The 25,103-nt window shown below is 41.9% G+C and overlaps 1 protein-coding gene across 1 annotated transcript in view; it reads left to right on the top strand.

The window, feature by feature from the left end:
* Positions 1-17,674, top strand: part of LOC119657412 (ATP-binding cassette sub-family A member 3-like) — a 28,391-nt gene extending 10,717 nt beyond the window's left edge. The window contains 13 exon segments of the mRNA XM_038064306.1: positions 24-167; positions 226-1,512; positions 4,258-4,570; positions 4,648-5,170; positions 5,240-5,586; positions 5,640-5,765; positions 11,791-12,006; positions 12,067-12,208; positions 16,147-16,320; positions 16,391-16,970; positions 16,972-17,057; positions 17,139-17,231; positions 17,291-17,674. Of these exon segments, the coding sequence (XP_037920234.1) occupies positions 24-167; positions 226-1,512; positions 4,258-4,570; positions 4,648-5,170; positions 5,240-5,586; positions 5,640-5,765; positions 11,791-12,006; positions 12,067-12,208; positions 16,147-16,320; positions 16,391-16,970; positions 16,972-17,057; positions 17,139-17,231; positions 17,291-17,483 (4,224 nt within the window). The 3' untranslated portion in view covers positions 17,484-17,674.
* Positions 17,675-25,103: the final 7,429 nt, after the last annotated feature.

Here is a 25,103-nt window from a genome sequence, read left to right as displayed (position 1 = left end):
GATAAATTTTCCCTACATTGTAGCATATTACGGTGGAGAAAGATCAGCAGTTGAAAGAGGCGATGAAAATTATGGGGTTGTCCACGGCGCTTCACTGGTTTGCCTGGTTTGTCACGATTATGGTCAGCTTGTTAATACTCGTAGCTTTCCTATTAATTTTCTTCAAAGTACATTCAAATTTAGATTCGTTGTATTTCCGAGCTTCGCTAACTCATTTCATTTCAGATAAATTGGTTCGATGGCTCCAAAATAGCGATATTCACACGGTCATCTTGGTCACTATTGCTGGTCGTCTTTCTAATCTACTCCATGTCCTGTGTGACTTTCTGCTTCATGATATCGTCGTTTTTTACACGTGCAAAGATCGCTGGACCAATTGGCGCGCTTTGCTGGTTTATCACTTATATTCCATTTGCATTCACATCGACTACTGGAACGCAGTTACCATTTGGGGCCAACATGGCTCTTTCGATTTTTCTGAACACCGCCTGCCCACTTGCATGCACTATGATTCTAACCTGGGAAGGACTTGCTATTGGGGCGCAGTGGTCGAATTTATTCGAAGGTCCTAATATTGGAGATGACTATTCAGTTGGATCAGCATTGGTCATGATGATAGTCGATGGAATCGTTTATATGCTGATTGCATTGTATGTGGAAAAAATTCTTCCTGGGGAGTACGGTGTCGCGCTAAAATGGTACTTTCCCTTGACAAAGTCGTACTGGTTTCCAAATAGCGACAGAAACTTGCAAGAGGAAATTCCGCCTGTAAGTCCTGGATACGATGACGATCAATTTGAACCAGAAATTGGAGGTCAAAATAAAGTGGGCATTCAAGTTATTAACTTGCGGAAACATTTTGGCGAAAAAATTGCCGTAGATGGTCTTAACGTGAAGATGTACGAGAATCAAATTACAGTCCTTCTGGGACACAACGGTGCTGGAAAAACCACGACCATTTCCATGATTACCGGACTCATCCCTCCTACAGGCGGTACTGCTATAGTAAACGGTTACAATATGCGTACACATTTTCCAGAAATTAGGAAACAACTTGGATTCTGTCCTCAGTATAATATTCTATTTAATGAACTAACGGTAGAGGAGCATATCGTATTCTACAGCCTTTTAAAAGGAGTTCCAAGTGGAAGAGTTAAAGAGGAAGTTCACAAATATCTCAAAATCTTAGGATTGGAAGATAAACGCAAAGCTCAGTCATGCACTCTGTCCGGTGGTATGAAGAGGAAACTGTCGATGGGTATAGCGCTTTGTGGTGATTCAAAGGTTGTACTTTGTGATGAGCCGTCAGCCGGAATGGATCCTGCAGCGAGAAGAGATCTTTGGGAATTGTTGCTGAACGAGAAGAAGGGAAGAACGGTTTTGCTGACAACTCATCTGATGGATGAGGCTGATGTTTTGGGAGATCGAATTGCCATTATGTCGGAGGGAAAGCTGAAATGCAGTGGAAGTCCTTTCTTTTTGAAGAGGCGATTTGGAACTGGATACAAATTGGTAAGTAGTAGGAAGTTGGCGCTTGTATTTATTGTGTTAATATTTCATTAGTTTTAGACAGGGAGGTTCTATTTTTTAAACCGTTCAAAACGCACTCGTCACTCTAGCTTGGTCACCTTTCTTCATTTCGCGGCGTAACCGCTCGTATCGAGCAAAGCCGTTGGGGGATGGCTTCGGGAAATGTTCAAACGTGAGGCACTTGAAGCACTTCTTTAATGAAATTTGCTCTCTCTGACGGCAGCCAACCCATCCGATTCGAACTTTTCCTGTCGTTAATATTATAGCTTCCACGCTACCTCCACTTGTAGTCCCATTGCGGTCATTTGAGTACTACCACAGGCCTTCCTCAGACTTACTGTGGATTCTTCACCCAGTTTCTAAAAGTTAAATTGCTCCCTCAATGCAGTGTAATTTTCTCCTGTGCATGTTATTTGGTCGAGATTCTTGTTTATAAATTTCATGGTTTTGGACCCGTGGTGTGACATTCTCTCCAAGTGAGTTCTTAACTTTACGACAGCCGCCAGTTTTTCCTAAACTGCATTTTTTTAACTCAAACATGAGATTGCCTTTCTGGGTCTTTCGGAGTTTGTTGATATTTATGCCTAGATCTTTCAGGTCGGGTCAATTCGACTTTTTTTTGTATTTCGGTGTACGACAGATTGCCCTTGATGGAGATAACAATTGCCCCTGAGTGAATTCGCACCTTCGATTTCATCTTCGCCTCTTTGTGAATTATCTTGGTCTATTCACCGGTGTCGGTTTCTTTAGGTTTCGCTTCGATTGCCATCGATCGCACTAAGGACTCAGGCTCCCTCCTTCCCGTACTTTTAGTTCCGTCCTTCTTCTTAGGTGTCTGCTGGTTCCCCAGCCTCTTTTGTTCTCTCGCACTCTTTTATTTGAAGGCAGGTCAATAGCACTATGGTAAGGAATCTCCTGAACCGCGTGTGGTACTGTTTGGACGGCAGGTTTCAGCTTTTGCTTCAGTGCCCTTTCCTCCTCTTGCGACTTATTATAGAGCTGCGTTAAAAGGGTTTCCACTGCTAAAGGCGAGGATATTGCTTTGTCTGATGCTGCTTCCGCGAAGTTTGACGGAAGTGCGGCGTATATATGATCAGCTAAATTGGCTGCAGTTTGCGTTGGCTCACTACCCATCATCGCTATAATTAGTTGAAGAGTAGATGGCAGGCAACCATAGATTTCGCTCAGCTGAAACTACGCTAACACCGGGCCACTGCAGACGATGGAGAAACTGGGATGGGTTCCCGTCTCCCATGGATGTATTCTCCGCGTTTCGTTTTCTTCTCCTGGCTGGCAATCAACCGCGTTCTTTATTGGTGTATGAGGTATCTGTCACTTACTCTGCAATTATGTCGTGTACTTCGGTGACACACCGCGACTTGTAAATATTGCCGTTTTGAGTCTGTTATGTTATTCTTCACAAAGCTTGGCTCTACCATTTTGAACAAAATTTTTGGGTCGTGGGATTTGAAATCTGGACGTACAGTTTACCGCGGTCGTATTCGTATTCATATCCGTAGTTCGGCTTGGTAATGCTTTCCGACTTTCCTTAACTTTAATATTGATTCTTGGATATCAGTATTTCGGATTTGTCTTCTAGATGCCTCAGTTTGTGTTTGGTACTAGGTCATAATTTTTGTTGCTTTTGTATTTTTTTGAGTTTCTTTGATTTAATTATCAATAGGATGGGAGACAGCAAGCTGATAGTGTCATTGCTGCCTCGATTACTTATTGAGGAGATGGCCAGGTCCAGTTCGGTTAACTCTGAATACAAAGCATCTAGCAGGGACGACTCATTTGATAACCTGGATTGAGACAAGTGTTTTTTGACGTGTCGGTTTAAATAAAAGGCGTTCAGCTTGAATAGGGTGGTTTGGTATAGGCTATAACTCTTCGGCACGTACTAATAATTTTGATAAATGAGAGGCTAAGGCTCATGAAGAACTTTATTCACTAAACTGTACCCTGCGGGGACATTACTAACCATTAACCTCACCTTAAGTTCTAGAGTTGTTGACATCTTATTACTTACTTCTTTGGTTCGGCTAACATACAAGTGTGCAAGCGCGTGTTGATACTTCAGTGGATCTTTAATATTTGCGCCCACCAGGATGATCTTTTGGCTATCGCCATCAAAGGGTAGAAAATAATTACTGAGATTGGCGAATACCTACTTGGAATAACCTCAATAGAAATCATGGTGGAAGGTAGTTGCTTACACCCCCGGTTTGCCGTGTACGAATGCTTTCACTTGCGCCTCAAATAAGCTTGAATTGTTTGAAGTGTTGGATTTTTTGGAATCCACGGGATGGTTAGACGCACGCTTTGAGCCAAAAAGGCAGATAAACAATCCCAGAAAATGTATAAACATTGTATTTAGGGAAGTCCTTCTGATGCCTATGTTAATCTTTTTCCATCGAAAGCATAAAATCAGATTGTTTGGTGAATCGGAGATTTATTCTTCACTATGGTAGCTTCCAGTAAATGGACGACTGGATTCCATTTCCTCTGTCCCTGGCCATTGCCATTTAGTTGGTTTCAGTCCTTTTAGAAAATGCATTTATTCTAGCTGGGTGGGGTGTCTTTCCTCATCTGCAACTGTCAATTGAAACAATGGCTGTACAATTCCATCCAAGTACTTCTTTATAGGGTATCGTTATTACTACAATCGGAAGCCTCAATAATTCAATTTTCTTTGAACCATAAAGTTAATGTATTCTTTTCCAGATTTGCAGTAAACAACAGGATTGTAACACGGAATCAGTCATTACCATGGTAAAAAGTTTCATCCCAGAAGCCACTATCAAAAGCGAAGTTGGAATGGAATTAACTTTCCAACTTCCTGAAAAATATTCACATGTTTTTGAGCCTATGCTGAGAAAGTTGGAAACAGACGAAACATCATATGGTCTGACTGGCTATGGCATATCGATGACGACCCTGGAAGATGTGTTCTTGAAAACTGGAACTGAGATGGAGACGAATGGATCGAAAGTTGGTAGTTCACAAAATGGAAGTAGTTCAACGGTGCAACTCGTTGGTAAGTAGCCTATATGTAGAGCCAAATGTAGCTGCACTGCTTGCTACTTTAATTTTCTAATAATCTATTAATTTTAGATCCGTTGAACATTGACGATATTCCAATCGTGAATCACACAGAACGTATTCGTTACCAATGGCAAGCAATGTTCTACAAGAAGGCTATAAACATCACTCGAAACTGGCATCTACTCGCTCTTCAGCTTGCCGTCCCGGTTCTTTTTATAGTCTTAGGATATTGCATATCCGAAGTATCTGAAGTAATTGGCGGTTTGCCGCCGTTGACAATAAGTCTGAATAGCTATGGATATACTCAGACCCTGCTTCGAAATGAGGCACCCAATGGTAGTTTTGGAAGTGAAGTGGCGCAAAATTACAAGGAAATGTTTCAAACATTTCCTCCAAGTGAAGTGCTCACTGTAATAAATGGATCAATTCAAAATACGATCCTCGAACTAAGCGAATATAATATTCGATATGTAAATCGGCGTTATCTGGTTGCCGCCACAATCGAAGCGAATCGAACAATTGGGTGGTTTAACAATCAAGCGTTGCATACTGCGCCGTTAACTCTGAATTTGATATACAATGCAATTGCAAGGTAAGGACATCGTCTTCCCCTCTCTGCCGTATACTCATATCAGAATATAATCACACTTTTGTCTTTCAGAACTGTTCTTGGACCCAATTATAAAATCACTGTGATAAACGACCCACTTCCACTCAGCACAAATTATCAGCTGAACCAACTAAAGGGGGCTGGATCCTTAGGTTTTCAGTTGGCTCTAAATACAAGTTTCGCCATGGCCTACGTCAGTTCTATCTTCATAATGTTCCTAATCACGGAACGCGTTTCCCGTGCTAAATTGTTGCAATTTGTTAGTGGAGCACGTTTAACCATATTCTGGGCTGTTCATTTTGTATGCGATTTCATAGTGTTCATTTTCGTCGCTTGTCTTGCAGTGGTCATTATGTATGCTATGCATGAAGAAGGCTTCAGGACAGGACCACAACTAGGTAAGTACGATCAGGAACCTTTACAATTATGGAGACTTATGTTCAACTTTTAGGTCGTATGTTTTTGATTTTCCTGCTATATGGCTTTTCGAGTATACCGCTTACTTACCTGGTATCGTTCTTCTTTGAAGAACCTGCCACTGGATTGGCACGTTTATCTCTTATACACATTATCACAGGTAAGTCCTTCTTCCTTAAGGTCAGGGATTTGGTTTATTTGCCAAGATAGGTATTTCAGTAGCTACAAAGTACCTTCTTATGTAGGTAAAAAAGGGCTCACCCTCATATTTTGACTCCTTACTTGTGCTTGTTTCACCCATAATTAAAAAGAGGAATTTGAAAAGTACTAATTGAGGTCTTTCATCTGATATTCTACAGGACCATATTTTGCGAAATAAATTTTTGTACTCCCTTTTCAGATGAATGGGGAGCGTCTTTAAACTAAATAGAAAGTTGAGCCAGTTCCTATATGTAAAAGCACTCACAGAAAACACGTTCTCACCAAATTTCGTGATAATAGGTTCAGCCGTTTCCGAGTAAATCGGGTGTGGGAGGCAGACAAACACATAGGCAACATTGAACCGATTTTAATAAGATTTTGTTTCACACATGGAGAGCCAACAGGCCCATAAACTCGACAAGTTTCCGCATCCGTATAGGTGAGTTTCCCTGGTTTGGGAATAAATATCTCCCTCACATCACGCCACTTCATGGAATATAAGCGTGGCTTAGGCAGCCACGGTTTATATTCCGAATATGTAGATTCAGGGTATCCATTCTCTCTATTACTAGAGCAGGAATAATGACATCTGGACCCGCAGACTTCAAGCTCTCTAAACGTAGATAACCCAGCTACTATGTTCTTTGCCACGGATCCGCTTCAGCTTTGAGGTTGCCTCAAGTGAATTAGTATACACGCAAATAAGTCTCCACGATGATGGTCTTGCCGAACTTACTTTTTTCTTGAGAGTTTTCCGAGCCTCCAGCTAGCAGCAGAATCAATCAATTGTTCGCATGTGATTCGCCCAAATCTGAGTTCCATCATGGAGTTTCACCCTTTTTTGGCGTCTTGAGTTGATAGCTTTCCTCGAAAGCTTTCCTCAAGCTAGTTGTGACTATCTGGGTTGTTTTCTCAATCTAACAATCGATTTGATGCGTCTCTCAGGGATCGCAGTTCTGGGGCTAAGTTCTGTTATATACGTCATCCAATCTGCCTTCCTTGGATTCCGAAATGGAGTGGTTGGAGGTGGATGCATGATCGTTACGAAATCAACGCACATATGATCCCAGAGTGTGATATCGTTTGATGCTCTCCACTCTTCGACATCAGTCGGAATGAATCTCATTTAATCACGTTAATAAAGTGGGTTCATTACCCAAATTGAAGATCTACAGATCGGTTCTTACCAAATGCTGTAATAGTCTCGATCCTCTTGCGTTGATGTAGGACATTCCCCAGCATATATGGTGGACGGTGATATTACATCCTGCCATATTGTATACCTTTGATGAATATTCCATTGGGAACTTCGACTGCGTCATGGTGGAATAAGGAGCATCATACAATTTTCTTATCTCCCTATTGAATTTTTATGGCCGTTTAGTCGTTGTGGTATCTCCATCATATAGGTCGTTAACCAAGTTAGCCTGGAGGTCTTTTAAAATCATCATGCAGGGGCGGGGTCTTTCACTTCTATTAGCATACAACAGGCCAGCATGCCGGAAGCTTTAGCCCACGCCTTCGTCACTAACAACCCATGCTTCTTGTATGAGGTATATAAATATCTTGCAGCGATTGATCCGACGATTGATAAGTGCAGTCGCCGATTTACAATAATGTAAATTTATTTTAGAAATATGGCACCTCATGTACGCCACAGAAGAAAATGCCGTGGGGGCATCCTCTTCAATGGGAGCGGACACTTGTAATTGACGGTGCCAAGCCCGTAGTAGATTTGGCAGCCAGTTTGTTTTCGAACCTTGAAACGATTTTGGTCTGCATTCGCTATTCCCTCAATGCCACCCAATCTCTACCTTCTTTTTCAGTTTTGCTGACGCCACAGTCGACTTCTCACAACAATCCGACTTCTTCCGCTCTTACTTTTTCTTCCGTGTTTTCTCCCTTGACTACTACGCCTCTTCTAATTGCAGACTGCTCCGAATCGCTGGCCATCTCCTCTCCTAGCCTTCCTTGAACTCCACATTGGTAATTTTGACACAAATGGCGTATCTGGTCCCGATGGGCTTCCTAACCTTTTTACTCTTAACTGTAAAAAACACATTTCCCTCCCCCTGTATATATAACAAAAGTCTGGAAGAATGCTATTTCTCCATCTCTGGAAATAGGCTCTTATCATCTGTATCCTCAAGAGCGTAAACCTTTCTTCTGTTATGAACCACCGCCTCATCTCTCTTCTCTCCTCTTGCTTTAAAATCCTCAAGAAATACGTCAATGACCTCATTGTCAAAGAGCAGCATGGTTTCGTGAAACATAGATCCACGGCTCTAAACCTTCACCAAGTTCGTTGCTAAATGTTTTAATTTACGAGGGGAGGTATTTGCTATTCATATTGATTTCTCCAAACACTTTGATACCGTTGACAATGATATTCTTCTCACTAAACTGTCTTTACTCAACTTCCCCCCCGCAGTCATTTCCTGGCTTTCCACCTATCTATCATAGCCTTCTTGCAGAAACTCATCTTCTTCCTTCTCTCCTTCCTCTGGTGTTTCCTAAGCCTCTATACTTGGGCCAATGCTCTCCCATCCACCTCAACTGCCCGTGTTTGCTTTATGTAGACGACCTTAAATTACTTGCCTCTATTTTTTCTACGCTGGGCTATTCAACCTTGTTACTCTGGTCGGCTGGTGCTCGGTTAACAAGCTGACATTGAATTTCAGCAAATGCCACTAGATGTGCTATTCGCGTAAGGCCTCTCCAACACATTTTCCCTATTCTCTTAGTGGACAACCCCTTTTACTACTGACCTCCTTCCAAGCCTTGAGTGTAATATTCGATGACAAACTTCGTTTCAGTTCCGATTTCATTGACATCATTAATGAAGTCTCCAAAATGCCTGGTTTTATCCTTCTTCCGGCATTACCTCAATCCAGCCCTCCTTAACACTCTTCAACTCCCTTGTCAGAAACATCTATGAATATTGTTGTGTAGTCTGGTCTCTCTTCCGCAACCGTGATAGTCGCGCTCTTGAAGCTGTGCAACGTAAATTTAATGGGGCCCTCTTTTGCAAAAAGAACCTTTCCCTAATGAACTATCCGCCATGGCTCCGCACCCTCAATCTTCCACCACTGCAGCAACGCTGCACCTTCCTTGATATGTGTAACCCTTTCAAACTCTGTAATTGCCTGATGGACTGTTCTGCCAACTCTGATATTCTTTTCCCCATCGTCTCTCACAATACACGTAGTGCGGACATTTTTTAAGTACCTTCTCGGAGTGCGACATCTACCTTTACTTCCAGATGCCGAGGCTGTGCCGGCCCTACAACGCCCTACAGGTTGAGTCCTTTGATCTTGTCTCCTTCGTTTGCTTCAAGCGTACGTTAAGTCATTTATTTGCTCCTTCCTCTGAGGACAATATGTAACAAGGAATTAGTAGTCTGTATACTGTCTTAATTAAATAAATAAATAAATAAATATTCCGAACGGTACGACGTTTGTAAGGACAGTTCGCAGCCCATCGGCTCTCTCCCTTGCTTTGCTACCTAGCAGCATCCAAGCCGAGGTATTAAGGTTATTCTAGACACCAAGCTGTTCCAAAACCTCAGCACAATTGCGCTCCTCTTATCGAAGCCAGAAGAAGTAATTTTTGAATAGGTTATTTCCTACTCCCCATTCTATACTTTCTGAATAGCGAAGTAATTCTATCTGGACCGACCTCACGTCGAAGATCTTTGGGTATCGAAAACGGACTATGATTAGTTTCTTGAATGTGCGCACGCTCTTAAACAACGGTATCGGAAGTCCTCAAAAAGATTCACACACCTCAAGTGTGAATTCCAACGATATAAGTTGGACATTCTGGGCTTAAGCTAAGTAAGATGGTGGGACTCTCTCTTACCATAGAAATGAGTTTTTATATTCTGAAAAGTCGAGTAGTAACAGCCGCGAATTTGGTGTCAGGATTTTTCTGACCGCTACCACAGAACGCGCTCTTTTGGCCTGTTAGTTGGCATCTGACAGACTTCGTACTGAAAGATTCCGGTCCAGGTTAAGGGGCACATAGTGTTATGCATCAACGGAAATTTCCGATGTAGCGCGAAAGGATGCTTTTTACGAGAATTCCACGCAGTTCTGGGAGGTTTCCTAAAGATGATATTGTGATCGTGATGGTTGATCTGAATTGGAAGGTGGGCTCTAACAATTCTTGCTCAGATATGTGATGGTTAACTACACTGTAATGATGTGAAGTTTGGAGAATTTGTGTAACTTCCACCAATCCGCAATTGGTGGTACATTGTTCAAGGGCAGAGGTTGTCTTAAGACGAGTTAAGCTTTAACTGGCCGACACCGTATACAGTGTACGACCAATCAAATTGACTACTTTGTGATCAGCAGTAGGTTTACAGGTGGATTTACATAAGAAGCCTCGAAAGTAATCCCCATTTGGCAGAACAAGCCTCGAAAGTAATCTCCATATGACGGTCACTTGCGTTCGCTTGCTCGTTGCGTCCGCCACTGTACGCAGGGTTCGATAACTTTGATTCTGCAATTTCAATATCGATCCAGCTGTCGCCCGACAGTGGGAAAACTGTCTTGCTGATTGGAGGTTAGGTACCTTGAGCGGCTCGCATGAGAATATCGATAAGCATTGGGCCACAAACAGATATTCTTTTCTCGGATGCTGTGAAGGTGGTCGGCCTTGTCCCAAAGAAGCGTCATAAAATCTGGCTGAATTTCGCAGAATTGTCTTTTGAAGGACATTCACGGCGACCACCCACCCACAATGCCGGCAGTTGAAGAGTTGAATGGCGCATTTCATCACAATTCTTAACCCTATCACATCCGGTGAGATCCCTATTCTTGTGGATGAAAAGAATAGACACCGTAATGTGCGAATACGGACTGTTCCTTCAAACAGAAGAGAAATCATTTCCGCTGTTAATGCACTCAAATCGAGTGAAGCCGTTTGACTTGACGGTCTCCCGGAAAGTTGTTTATCGCTGCACTTGCAGTTACTGCTGCTTCCACTGGAAATCTTGGGACTCCTAGACCTTCCCCGGAGATTGGAAGAAGCTGATGATCATTAAGATTCCAAATAGGGGCACCCTTTTTGAGTGTGATAGTTGCAGGGGTATTTGTGTGCTAAAGATGATAACTAAAACAATCCTGGAATGTATCAAAGAAAATCTCAAGAACTTGACTGACAGAGAGCAAGTTGGTTTCGGTTTCGGATCCGCCTTCATTGACCACATTAAAACCCTACCGATCATTTGGGAATAGTGTACCGAGTTTAGATCTTCGCTTTGCCTGCTCTTCATGGATTTCGGGAAAACTTTCGACACCGTGGAAGGGGATTGTATCGGATGTGTTCTACGCAGGAGGGGCATTCCGAAGAAACTAATAATTTCAGATCGAAATTGGAGCCTACCAGGGTTGCATCTTGTCACTGATATTATTTCTTCTTGTTATCGGTGACGTCCTTCATGCTGTTTTGTCCGGAGGACGTGGAAGAGTTCAACGGACTACGACCTCTTTTCCCAAATACCTTGAGTACGTTGATGACATCCGTTTGTTTTCTCAGGGCGTCATGGACCCCTTTGGTCAAATGGCTCTAGATTTGGAAGCAGAGTCAAGTAGTGTTGGACTGAAGATAAACACCAACAAACCCAAGGTAGTTTGCCTGACGAATCATAACACTCTCCCTATATGCATTAATGGACAGAGCATCTAAGGCGTTTACCAATTTCAATATCTAGGAAGCGTGGTTTCTGCCAACGGTGGCGTCGAACTTGATGTTGCCCGACGCGCTAGATCTTCACATTTCAACAAGTGTGGACACTTTGGAGTAGATCCTTTAATAATCAATAGCGGTTCAGTGTGTCAGATTTGAATTGTGTATCTGTATCTGCTAATATTTTTGCATGGTATAAAACATTTATCAAACAGCCTAAAATTTATAGATAAAACTGGGCTGGATAAAGAGATGTTTTGTTAATTCATCCCATATTTCCAATTTTTAAGGAGACGCACTTTTCATCATGGCTTTTGTCTTAAGCATTATGAATGACGGCGATACAGTCGGGAATATTGCCGTAATCTTCCCGAATTTCGCAATAGCACAATCGATTTCAAATCAAGCAATGATAGCAACATCTGAAAGTATATGCGCTTCTATTGCCCATCAAACTGGAATTACTGTCGAAGAGGTCTGTACAACCCTGTCTTCATCGTGTTGTAGTAAGTACCATTAATATATACGCATTTAATTCCTATTTTAATGTGAAAATCCCTCCTTAGACTTAGATCCATTTGCATGGGATAGTCCTGGAATTGGACGGCCATTAGCTGGTATGTTTGGTATTGGTTGCCTTTTGTTTGCTATCTTGATTCTCCGGGAAAGACGTCAGGCCAGTTCAGAGTGTTGCACCTGTTCGAAGCCGTAAGTATGAATTAAATTTTGATTTAGTAAAGTAATTCTTTAGGATATGAGGAGTAAAGTAGGATAGTAGAAGTAATGGGGAAGGGGGACAAGTTGAGCTTGGTGTAAAGAAGACTCGAGACACCTTTTAGGATATCGAATTAGTGGATTTCGGCGTAAAATCGAGATGCCTGGAATTCCTTACTAAGCCAGGCCGACCGGATACCGGTAATTGCGCCGTTCAATACCGGCATTATTCCCTTCATGGGCGCTGGGACCTGGTTTTATTTTTTAATCGATTTTGATCGCTGGAAACAGCTTTATACATTTTTTTATAATATATCATGATTCTGAATACAAGGGTTCTTTGACCGTCAAATGGCCAAGTTGACTATTACCAAGTACGCTCAGAATTATAAAACTATGTAATGTAGTTTACTATTGAAGGGGTTGTATCTAAGTAGTTTTCCACCGAAGTCTCCGTCAAAACGCCGTTTTTACAACTTAAAACATAACCAAAATCGATATGAAAATGTTTACTGATAGATCACAAAATTAAAGAGGAGTAAAAAGATTATATGCGTAGCACTGTGTAGAATGCCAAAATGGCAAAATCCCGATAGATCATGTCCTTGTATAATACCTGTTGTTTTAGGCTGTTATATTTTAGCCATGAATTATGAGGTCCTGGCCCTGTTGTAATATCTCACCTGGATTGAACAAAAACGAATGCTTTTTTGGGGTTTTGAATTCTTTTGGAATTGAAAAAAGAGGGTTCTCAGATCAAAGCGGGATTTTATGTATGATATGTAATCCATAATTAGAAGTTAATTTCGACCTTTCGGAGATTTGTTTCTAGTATGACTATCGTTAGATTGACAACATACATCATTGGGAAATGGCACCACCTATCTCGCCAAGATCTCTTTTGCCTTCAACCTAAGAGCTAAAGTGTTTTCGCATCAGTTACTGTTGATAACCGGCTAGCCTCCTAGATTTGCGATCATCTATCAGACAACCCAATGCCCAAACTGTTCACCTAGTTGTCCACTCTAGCAACAATAGCAAAACTTTAAGTGGAATGATGTACCTAAAACAAAAAATTATGTATTTATTATTATTATTATTTATTATAACAGAATAATTTTTAGAATACAATGTGCCATAGCATATACGTTGCAAATGTCAGCAAAATGCTTTTTCAGAATAGTTGGATATAATTGTTGAGTGTTGCTTAGTGTCTTGGTTGTAGTCATAGTACAGTCGGACAGATCTGGATTGTCCTCAAAACAGTCGTTACTCTCGTGATAGGTTAACAAGTGTGGGCGCAAAATTCGTTGTTACCGCTATCCAAATGAGTCGAGTTAGCTCCAGGATAACCAGGATAAGTGTGAAGTTCATCGATAGTCCCGGGTTAATTGGAGGAAGATGAAGAAATACTTTATATATTTCGGCCATATTAAATACGGTTCAAAAAATTGAAGCTTAAGCTTGATCTTTAATAACCATTTTCCCTTTTTGAATCGAGAAACCCTTTTGTGGTGTTCGCTTGAGTTCTACTAAGGACATTTTCCTTGTAAACTGTTTGTGTTACTTCAATGGCCTCCATTCATGATGCGAAACATGGGTAGGTAGGTAGGTAGGGATCAGTGGCCGCTCCGAGGAGCCCAATTAGCGCTTTGGTGCGCCGTTGCGTGCGGTGCGAAACATAATGATTGCAATTTTTTTCTCTTCGCACCTTGCAATTGATATGAATATTGACATTTTTCATACGCAAGGCATAGAACTCTCAGGTTTGAAAAAATGTTCCCCATCAATATCGGTGCTCTACAAGAAACTCGTTGGTGTGGTGGAAGGAGCTGCGACATGGAATGTGAACGCTGTGAAAATGACTATAAATCTTTCAATTTGGCGGAATAAGCACTGAATATGGTGTCAGAATCTCTACATCTGGAAACTGTTGCCTATCTTGATACATTGTATAGTAAGAATAAGAAGATGTAAATGAGTATATACTCATAAGATGTAGTCCTATTCTGACCATCAATTTTCAACAAAGCTATTCTCAATCAACGCATCTCAACATTGTACATTGGTTGCTGCCCATTCAGCAAACACGATGAGCGTACCTCCCTATCGCAAATTAAATGGTTCTGACGCAAGAAAAAATTCTTCCCATTAGCATCTAATGTCAAAACTAAACCCACTTCAAGAAGTACTCCTCGAGATCTTTCATTTGATACTCCGCATAACTATATTCGGCGTGAAAAATGTTGCACCCTTCTTTTAGGTGTATGAGGATTCCCACTTAGATTTAAATTCACCGTATGCTTGGTGGTTCACAGTTTCAACCTTTCTACCGAATTTTGTGTCAATAGGTGTAACTGTTTCTGAGAAAAGTGCGCATGAGAGACAGACAGACTTGAGAGGGCTACAGTATGGTTTCAGGTTCCTCATAGCTAGGGTAGTGAGCCTGATCCTGCTCTATGTAGTTCCAGTTTGGGGGAAGGTATTGTATGTCACATTTGATACTAACAAACTGATTGCAGTCTACAGAAGAACAGCCCTAAGAGTGTGCTAAGCCTTAAGGATTGCAATGAGAAGAGTAAAGTTAGAAATGTAGAAGGTAACTCAAAATCGCTATGTGTCTTTGCGGGTGCCGGTCGGAAGCGGCTCTCGCCACCCCTCTTTGTTCTTGTTATGAACATTCCGAAAGAGGAATAATCGTTTCACTTAGAATGGTCTCTAACAGAATCTGAGTAAAATAGAGTTTTTACAACTTCAATGGAACAGGCATTTTCACTGTTAAGGTACGGTCCCATCTACGCTACGCGACGCGGCCACAAATTGCATTGCCTGTCAAAATACCTTTATATGGTTTTGTAGGCAGCAATATGCACTTCAGCGATACTGCGTGACGCGCCATTCAGGCAAGCGATGCTATGCGGCCGAGTTACCTGGCAGAGAAGATTCTGCAGTGTCGTGTGTCATTTCCATAGAATGGAATCAGTTGACTGGTACGATTTTTCAGTTTTGGTTTGTATCCACCTGTTAAAATGTCAAAATATGTAGTTGTTTGCAGTTAGCTGCCGCGGTAATGAAATATAGGCAGACCGTGTCGCGGCAATTGTGCTTAATGTATCATCGCGTTGCGTAGAGTGAATGGGGTGGCAACTTTACTGAGAATGTAATGCTGGGAAATGAGCGACTTAAGTACATCAGTGCTATGCTCTCAGCCAATGGTGAACTGAGCCATGAAATTTCTTCACGAATCAGCAGCGCAACCTAGAGGAAGTAGTACAACTCGTGTCCTTGAAATATCAAAGAAGGTATTAATTCCAAAATCTACTGCAATGTTTTTTACTAAGTGGCCCTCTATAGTACCGAGGCCTGGCCGACTACCAAGGACAATGAATATCACCAATGGAGATAAAGATGTTGTGTTTGTCTAGTGGCATAGTACACTCTGATTACGTTTAAAATGAGGAAATTTGCGATCAATATGGAGTTGTACCCATCCTAAGTATTCTAACTGTCAGAAGGGCATTTTCATTGTATGGTGACGTAGTTTGAACTGACGGGAACTAACTAACTAAGATTGGCCTGAAATGACGCAAATGCTCGCAGAAACTGATTTGGAAGCATCTCAGCTCTACGCGAACCGAAACTATGACTGCGGAATTCACTTTACACGAGACGACTCCAATACCGAACAGGGTAAAGGTTCAAGAAGAAGGAGAAGGCTCATATTCTCAAGTATGTATGTGACTGTTATTGAAAGAACATAACTGGCGCATATTGACAGTTTAGTAACGACGTAAACTCTACAATAAAACCTATGCGCCTCTATAACTCTGAAAACAAATACACGGGTAACTTATAAGCTTTTGGCTAACTTATCAAATGCTCTCTCAACATGAAGATAACGTTGGTTAAATGTAAGCCTTAATAATTTTCAGACCACCACCACAAGAATCTCAAGCTGAAATAGATGAAGATGTTCTCAATGAAAAACGCAAAGTTGCAATGATGGAGGAACCGGAAATCGCAAGGAAAAATCTAGTAATGCGAAATATATCGAAATACTACAATTCATTTTTGGCTGTGAATAAAGTCTCAGTATCAGTTAATGGGTAAGCTATCTTTGGAAGTCACCTACTTAATCCTTTCATTACTAAAGGTTTTCTTTCATCTTTCCCTTAGGGGTGACTGCTTTGGTTTGCTTGGTGTAAACGGCGCTGGCAAAACATCAGCTTTCAAAATGATGACTGGCGACGAAAGCATAAGCTACGGTGATATTTGGGTAGAAGGACATAATATTCAAAAGGAAAGATTAGACGTCTACGACCTCATTGGATACTGCCCTCAATATGACGCTCTTTTAATGGATTTCACGGGACTGGAAACACTACGATTGATTGCTACATTGCGTGGAATTCCCAAAGATCTTATACAACCTCTGAGTGAGCAGTTGGCCATCCACTTGGCCTTCGAAAAGCATCTTTATAAGAAAGTGAAAGACTACAGTGGAGGCAATCGCAGAAAACTGAGCACAGCCGTTGCGTTGCTGGGAAATCCTCACTTGGTGTTTTTGGATGAACCCACTGCTGGTGTTGATCCAGCATCGCGACGAAAAATATGGGATATGATCTGCCATATCCGAGATATTGGAAAAGCCATAATTTTGACTTCGCATAGTATGGAGGAATGCGAAGCTCTGTGCACAAGAATTGCGATTATGGTTAATGGAGAATTCAAGTGCATTGGTTCTGCGCAACATTTAAAAAAATAAATTTTCACCAGGAATAACGTTGACCATCAAACTGTCAAGGATTGAAGATGTGTTCATTTTCGACGGCGTAGACATTAGGTAAATAGCAGATCATCTTTCTCAATTTATCTGAAATTTGCTTGGAAACAAGAACAATAAAAGTTTTTCATCCAAATTCAGTGATCTTGGAAAATCAGCATTTAATTCAAATGGATCGAATGCATCAAAAGTAATTGACTTTGTAAACCAAAACTTTCCAGGAGCTGAACTCAAGTAAGTTTTTTATGTTCCTATGATTATCTTCAAAATTTAAAATATTTCTTAATTTTTAGGGATTATCACAAAAACCTTCTTACGTTCGAGTTACCAGGCAATGCCATTCCGTACTCAAAAATATTTGGTTTGATGGAGGAGAATAAGAAGGCTCTGTGCATTGAAGACTACACTTTGAGTCAAGGAACGCTGGAGCAAGTATTTTTAAGCTTTACGAACAGTCAGCGCGATGCACCTAGTACAAGGCTATGAAAATTCCTAACTATAGGTACTTGAATCTAACGACTTTTACGTATAATGATTCGCTTTTTTGAATTATTTATTTTAAATTAAGATAAGAATACGAAGGAAGTGTGATCTGTATTTTGTTGTAAGCCTCGTAGGCTATGTGATCTTATACAACTTGTTAGAGCAATAAAAAGTGAAGAGAAATGTGAAAATTACCAGATTTTTTCGCTTATTGCAAAGGAAATTACTGAAAATTTTGGTTATGTTCTCTCTGGTGAACCCGAAATGGATCACTGGTCTTGAAGCTATAATTCACTAAAATTCAGTTGTGTTGGTCAGAGTTATGTTGAACTAAAAACGAAAACTGGTAAAAAATATGGTTGTGAGCAAATTCTCGGAATTCTATTCATTCCTAACTAGGATGTTTTCCAAATTATAAGTTACTGCCAATAAAACGTGAAACATAGATTGTCAACTGCGGAATACTTACATATTTACAATCGATAATTTCTTAATATGTATATCCTAGCAGTATCACATCATGGCTTTGGGGGGGCCATAAGGGGAGGCGTATTGATCGCTCTAAAGTCGCCTTCCGTGTCGGACCCCTGCTCCCTTCCCTCTTCCTCTTATGACTGTATTGGAAGAAAGGAAGGAAGGAAGGAAGGAAGAGGCCATTTGTCGTTTTTATTCGATAGGTAGACTCGGGCTCCAGAAACCTGTTATGGTTTTGAGTCATCGGCGTAGAAGACTTCCGTATATCCCCTCACGGATTCCCCTGGTACTTCCCAGTTTCCCCTGCGTTTTATAAGTTTATATCTTCTACCAAACATATGTATGGGGACCCGAGAATCAGAAGGCATTGATTCAGTTCTGCCAGTAACTCTTTCAATCATTATCATCATCATCATCAACGGCGCAACAACCGTATCCGGTCTAGGCCTGCCTTAATAAGGAACTCCAGACATTCCGGTTTTGCGCCGAGATCCACTAATTCGATATCCCTAAAAGTTGTCTGGCGTCCTGGCCTGCAGGGTCTCTTTTTTCTACCATAGATATTGCCCTTATAAACTTTCCGGGTGGGATCATCCTCAACCATACGGATTAAGTGACCCGCCCACCGTAACCTATTGAACCGGATTTTATCCACAACGGGGCAGTCATGGTATCGCTCATAGATTTAGTCATTGTGTAGGCTACGGAATCGTCCATCCTCATTTAGGGGGCCAAAAATTCTTCGGAGGATTCTTCTCTCGAACGCGGCCAAGAGCTCACAATTCTTCTTGTTAAGAACCCAAGTCTCCGAGGAATACATGAGGACTGGCAAGATCATTGTCTTGTACAGTAAGAGCTTTGACCCTATAGTGAGACGTTTCGAGCGGAACAGTCCTTGTAAGCTGAATAGGCTGTGTTGGCTGACAACAACCGTGCGCGGATTTCATCATCGTACCTGTTATCTTTTGTGATTTTCGACCCTAGATAGGAGAAATTGTCAACGGTCTCAAAGTTGTATTCTCCTATCCTTATTCTTCCTGTTTAACCAGTGCGGTTCGATGTTGTTGGTTGGTTCGTCTTCGGTGCTGACGTTGCCACCATATATTTTATCTTGCCTTCATTGATGTGCAGCCCAAGATCTCGCGCCAATTACCGCCTGTTCGTTCTGGATGAAGGCGGTTTGTACGTCTCGGGTGGTTCTTCCCATGATGTCGATATCGTCAGCATAGGCCAGTAGTTGGGTGGACTTAAAGAGGATCGCACCTCCTGCATTTACATCAGCATCACGGATCCCTTTATCGAGGGCCAGGTTAAAGAGGACGCATGAGATATATATGATATAATATCCAATGCGCTGTCTTTCTCGCTCCCACCTCTCTGTTTCTCTATAAATTGGTCTATTAGTCACAGTGCTTTGAATAAATATCCAGGTCCTGAAAATTGAGCAATGCATTTAGAGCTACCCGGATGTTGTGCTAATGCACCGATATTACCCAGACACAATTCTATGCAGTGCGGCTAGTTTACAGTGGAAACTTTTTTGACTCACCTTAAGCCACCACATTACGGATGCATAAGTGAACATCGGCCTAATGATAACAACGTATATCTACATTATCATATGAGGCCCGAGTCCCCATGTCGAGGAAAGGTCCGTTTGCACAGCCTGTAGGCTGTGAGAGTCCGTTTCAATTTTACTCTAAATGTTTGTTCCAAAGCAGCTTTTTATCTAGAGAGACTCCCAGATATTTCAATTCTTTCGAGAGTTGAAGGGTTGGATCACTGATCCCTGGGAGGCAAAGTCCATCCAGTTGCGCCCTTTTTGTAAATAATACCATTATGTTGTTGTTTATTTGGATTAAGTGAAATTCCATCCTTGAGGCACTAATTGTCTATCAAACCAACGGCACCTTATATATTTCTACACACCGTTCCAAGATCCCGATCAACAGCAAATACAGCCACGTGATCCGCATAAGTTTGAGCGTGTATTGGCAAATTTTGCCGTTTGCATAGTATTGATCAGCGTATTCCACAGGAATCGTAGCTTCTGTTGTTCGCTTCGTTAGCATATCATAGATCGTTTAATTAAATCATAGATCGTTTTAAGTAAAGTATCAACAAGACCATGCGTCCTGGCAGCATTACAAAATTTTGGAAAAGACGCCCCTTCAATGTCCACGAATATCCCACAGCGTACTCACCCTTCAGAGTTGAGTCCTCTATTTTTGATACCAAAGAATGAAGAACAAACTCACAGGTCTCTCCACGCTGGTAAGCATGTTGGTTTTCATTAAGTGGGTACGATCTCCAAACCTTTCAGCTAGAATTATGTCAAACTGATCCGTTTGAAGTTCTTTGGGCTAGAATAATCATCGTTCCTAGGTTTCGGTATGAAGAGTACCTTAACCATCTGCCAAACACTTAGGCACGTAGTCTAAGGTAAAACATGCTAGAAAAATATTTCTTAACAATCGCTTTAAGTGCTCCATACCATTCTTTCGCATTGCTGGGTAGATGTCATCCATGCCAGGTGCTTTGAAGTGCTCAAGGGACAGCTTTCATTTTTTCATTGGTAACGATCGTTTTCGCAGTGTTCCAGTTCACCTTGCAACACTTACGTGTTGAAGGGTTGGAAAAATCGTCCACTCTGCCCTTTCCACTTCCCTCGTCAGTTCTACCGGGTGGTGTTCTTCCAAGAGGGATTCCGGTCTCGAGTTTATGAAAGTACCACCGGGTATTCTAACAGAGTCCAACTTGCCCGACTCATTTCTTTTAAGGCTCTACACAGCCTGAAGATTTTATTTCGTTTTTCAGTTCTTCACAGTACGCCCTTACGAGCCTCTTATATTTACTCAACGAGCCTCTTATATTCACGCAGAAGTCGCTTGGTTGATTTCCTGAGTTTCTGTATTTCGCGGTTCCACCAAGGAACCCTTTTACCGATTTGGTTTCGGGAAATAGGACAAGCCTCTTCATAGCGTTTTAAAAGGGTGCAACCTAGAGCTTCCAGTCCTTGGTCGCCTAGGAAGCTGCACTTTATTGCCAGGGAGTTCATTGAAATTTGTCCGATCCTTTTTCCTAGGGTTCCGTCTTTGCATTACAGACTGCTCACCTGCAATAGTCACACTGAATTCTAGGTATCTGTCATCAGACAGTGAGACTTTGTCGAGCACCCACTAGTCTGTAATTAACGCAAACGCCTTTGAAGTACAGATTGTTAGGTCAATTGCTAGGGAAGCACCCTACGTTTGCAGTCATGAGAGCAGCTGAAATGATGAAATCCTATAGCTTCTCTCTTCTTGAGTTGCATTTGCTACTGTCCCCTCGAGTGTGATGAGCGTTAGTATCGCAATCTATTAAGAGTTCGAGACCACTTGGTTTTGCATAGACTACCAGACCACTTAGTTCTTGCATCGGTGGAAGACACAAAGAATTATAAAGTAAATAAGCAGAGGTAACTTTGATGTTTTTCCTCTCGCCATTATTCTGGTATTGTACGATAACCGTAACTAGGTCCTGGGAACAGAATTGTCTCAGCATGGTTGCCTCTAACCGCTTTGACATCAGGACACAAGCTTCCGGGTCTTATGGATCTTTCATCCTAGCCCATCCTAGCCCCCTCTACTGATCCAATGCTACAGATTTTATTAAATCGCCAGTAGATAGGAGAAGGCTTTGGTATGTTGCAGGTTAATTTGACCAAATAATGGAAAATAATTAGAAGCGTATGTCACGGTCGGCGCGCGTCGGGGTTTCCTCCACACCATATCGCCAGAGACTCGAGCTTCTCGTGTTTGATTTCTTTGAGAATAGCCGCACTAAGAGGTACAGCTGTTCCCATGTCGTCATCCATGGAAGATCTCATCTCATCATGCAGACAACTCGTCTGTTTTCCGGTTAATACCTTGACTGGTTTGCGGTGTCCCGTTTGCATAGATTTGATCACACGAACTGCCATCAAGACAGTTCCGGTCACACCTCTGATTTCCCTTTCTCCCGCTTGCTCTGTAAATGTTGTAGGAAAAATTACTAGCAGGTAGGATTCACACTGCACTCAAAATGGAGGAGCTCATCGCGAAAACCTTGATTGTTAAATCTTGAGTTCGGTTCAGGCTCGAGCATTTTTTTTCCACACGCATTCCCGGAGCATTGCCCCTTTGACATCCTTGGAGAAAACTCCCACAGCAGCGGTCAGAAATCAGACTGCAGCTTACGCAAACGTCCTTTTCCTTATCGCTTTCGTGTTCGCATTTTATGGGAGAGACCAGTTTCATTGAGATCTTTCACGCTCGGTATAATATGATGCAATACTGAGCTTTGTGACGATGTAATGTGCTCTTGATGCTCTTTTATGGCACATTATAGCTTGAATATATCTTTATTTGAAATCGGTTTCAATAATATTAGCTTGAAACCCCTTGATGTGGTTTGATTTTCTGGCAACATTTGGCATACTAGGAATCTGAATATTGTGTCCAGATACATTGTGGGACAGTTAGCAGTACATTGAGATGGTTGCTTCAGTATTCCGCTTCCCCAGTGAACTCCTGCACCGACTCTATAGACTATCTTTGCTTCATCGGTTAATTATACAGTGCCAAAGCCTGACAACACGTTGGCGGTCTTCTACTCTGCCCTGGTTGAAAAGTACACAGCAAAATTCTTCGTGAATTTCGGTTTGCGTGTGGTGTAGTCCGTAGGAATGACAGTGTTCCCGAGGAACTTTATCTAGGATGTTACTATAGCCGTAGGGTTTCGCTCTGGCTGGATTTATACCCGGATTTATATACGAGTCCGCCTACAGGTACACCTTCCCCTCATCACGGAGGGGAGCATCCCTTTGACATCATTATCTACAAGTCATTGGTATACATCGCCACCTTCGCCCCACTACTGTCCAATATGCGTAGAATACCGTCCTTCACTATTAACCAGAGCACCGGAGAGTTTGCACCACCCAGGAGTGTACCTCTGTTCACAGCTTCGGTTCACAGCTTGGATCAGACGCATTATCCTAGTTCTTAGCATGAATGTAATGGTGTTGGTACTAACGTTCTTGAATGCTCCCTCTGTACCAGGAACGCAGCTCGAGAATACTACTTGTATTGTAGTGACCGTTCAACCGTGCCAATTACCTCATAGAGAGCGGTTTCTGTGGATTTGCCTTTGAGATAGGCGCGCTGGGGCTTAAAGGAAGACGTTCTCCCTAAAATCGTCGTTAAGTGGAAGTGCAGTACGCGTTCTAGAGTCTTCAACACGAAGGAGGTGAGGTTGATTGGTCGGGAATTTATCTTCGGTAATTACCGATTTGTAAGTTTCGCACGACTGGGCCTGCCTAACCTCCAAGCAAGGCTCTGACTCAAAGTTTTCTTCGGTGGCGGGGAAGTGTGTCTGAACTAGGAGCTCCTTTTTAAGAAAGTATTCCTTCTCCTATATTTCTTGGACAGAATGTTAATGAATCGGTTAAATTCGTTGGTGCTTTCAATGTTCTGGCAATAATTTAACTAGGACTGCTGGTCTTGATGGTCGACTTGTGTTCTTCAGGCAGATCTTTTATTGTTATCAATATTTGTGCTTACAGCAGATGTTGAGAATCACAGAAACACCCTGGTCAGCTTCCTAATGCTGGATAATTTTTCTTTCCACCACTTCTTCGTGTATTTAGCAGAGCACAGACTTTGAAGGCAATTTCAAATGGTTTTCTTAGAGCCCCGACCTTTTATTCCAGTTCGTCTGCCGTGCCAACGTTAATAATTTCTTTACTGGAGAGTTTTTTCATGATAATTTGAGGGGCGGGGGGTTGCAGACCTCTGCTGCGAGATCTAGACTGAAAAGAATCCAGCTGTGATGCTTCAGGTCTGTCCCGATCAGTGTCTCTTGTGCTGTTGAATAAATTATAATATTAAGCCTTTTGAAGGTTCGATTGCCGCCGATCCGGGCTCGAGTATTATTGCGATGTCGATGTCTTTCGATAGGTGGAAGACCAGTAGATTAGCCGTGGTGCACTTAGAGTGGTGCAGACTTATCCATCTTGCTTGCGTAGAGGGTTCGTCAGTCTCTGTCGGACCGTCGATCTTCATCTCCTCCGTTCGTTGGCGGCGTCGACAGGATCCAGGTCGCTGTTCGGTTTTGCGGAGCGGAACACTTTCACCTTTGTGTTCCTGACCTCGAACTGTACTTTATAATCTGGCTTTTCACGTGCCTTCAGTCACTTTCCGATTATATGGAGTAGAAAAGATTGGCTTTTCACTTGAAAAGCCAGATTATAAAGTACGGTTCGAGGTCAGGAACACAAAGGTGAAAGTGTTCCGCTCCGCAAAACCGAACAGCGACCTGGATCCTGTCGCGAACACAAAGGTAAAAGTGTTCTGCTCCGCAAAAACTGGACAGTCACCTGGATCCTCGGTTTTGAAGGTGTAGAGATTTGGACCAGCTTATCTTTATTCATTGGCGAACAAGTCGTCCATCGGAATTCTGCAGGGATTTGTACAAACACATTTTTTTCAAAAATTTAAATCACATATCTAATAATCTTACAAATTCATATATAAAATATAACATCAAGATTAAAAATATATTCCTTTTTCAACGGAAAACTTTCAGCACGTTTTTTTCCGTCACTGTACTATCTTAGAAACGGTTACTCTTATTTGTATGAAATTTGGTAGAAAGGTGGTGCCTCTGAATCCCATTGAATGCAGTGAGTAACATAGTTGCACGTTTGTGCATAACGAGGAGTAACTTTTTTTTTCACCAATTATAATCGTGCGGGATATTAAATGAAAAGGTTCGTTTAGTGCTTTCCGAAACCCATATTAGTTCTGCCATTACAAACGGGACGAGCGCGGGGATCCGGAATGGGTACTTCAAAGACGAAGTTAGAAATTATTAAATATAAATTATTAGATATAATCTCAAAATACTTTCCAAATCGATACCTGTTTAAATAAAGTTGATAATTGTACATTAGTGTTGGATGAGCCTACTCCCAGCACGGCCCTATACACCCTTGGCCCGTCCGAACGCGGTTCCAAGCGGCCACTGTGAGGAGGTCCGGTGAGGCTTAATGTGAAGCATAATGGAAATTGTCCGTTTCTTTTTCTATTTTCAGAAAACCCACCAGCACCCAGCGTACAATCCCGGCCA

This window comes from Hermetia illucens, chromosome 5 (genome assembly GCF_905115235.1).
Source record: "Hermetia illucens chromosome 5, iHerIll2.2.curated.20191125, whole genome shotgun sequence".
Classification (NCBI taxonomy): Eukaryota; Metazoa; Arthropoda; class Insecta; order Diptera; family Stratiomyidae; genus Hermetia; species Hermetia illucens.
Note: the sequence above shows the minus strand (reverse complement) of the source record. Positions and strands in the feature narration are given on the sequence as shown.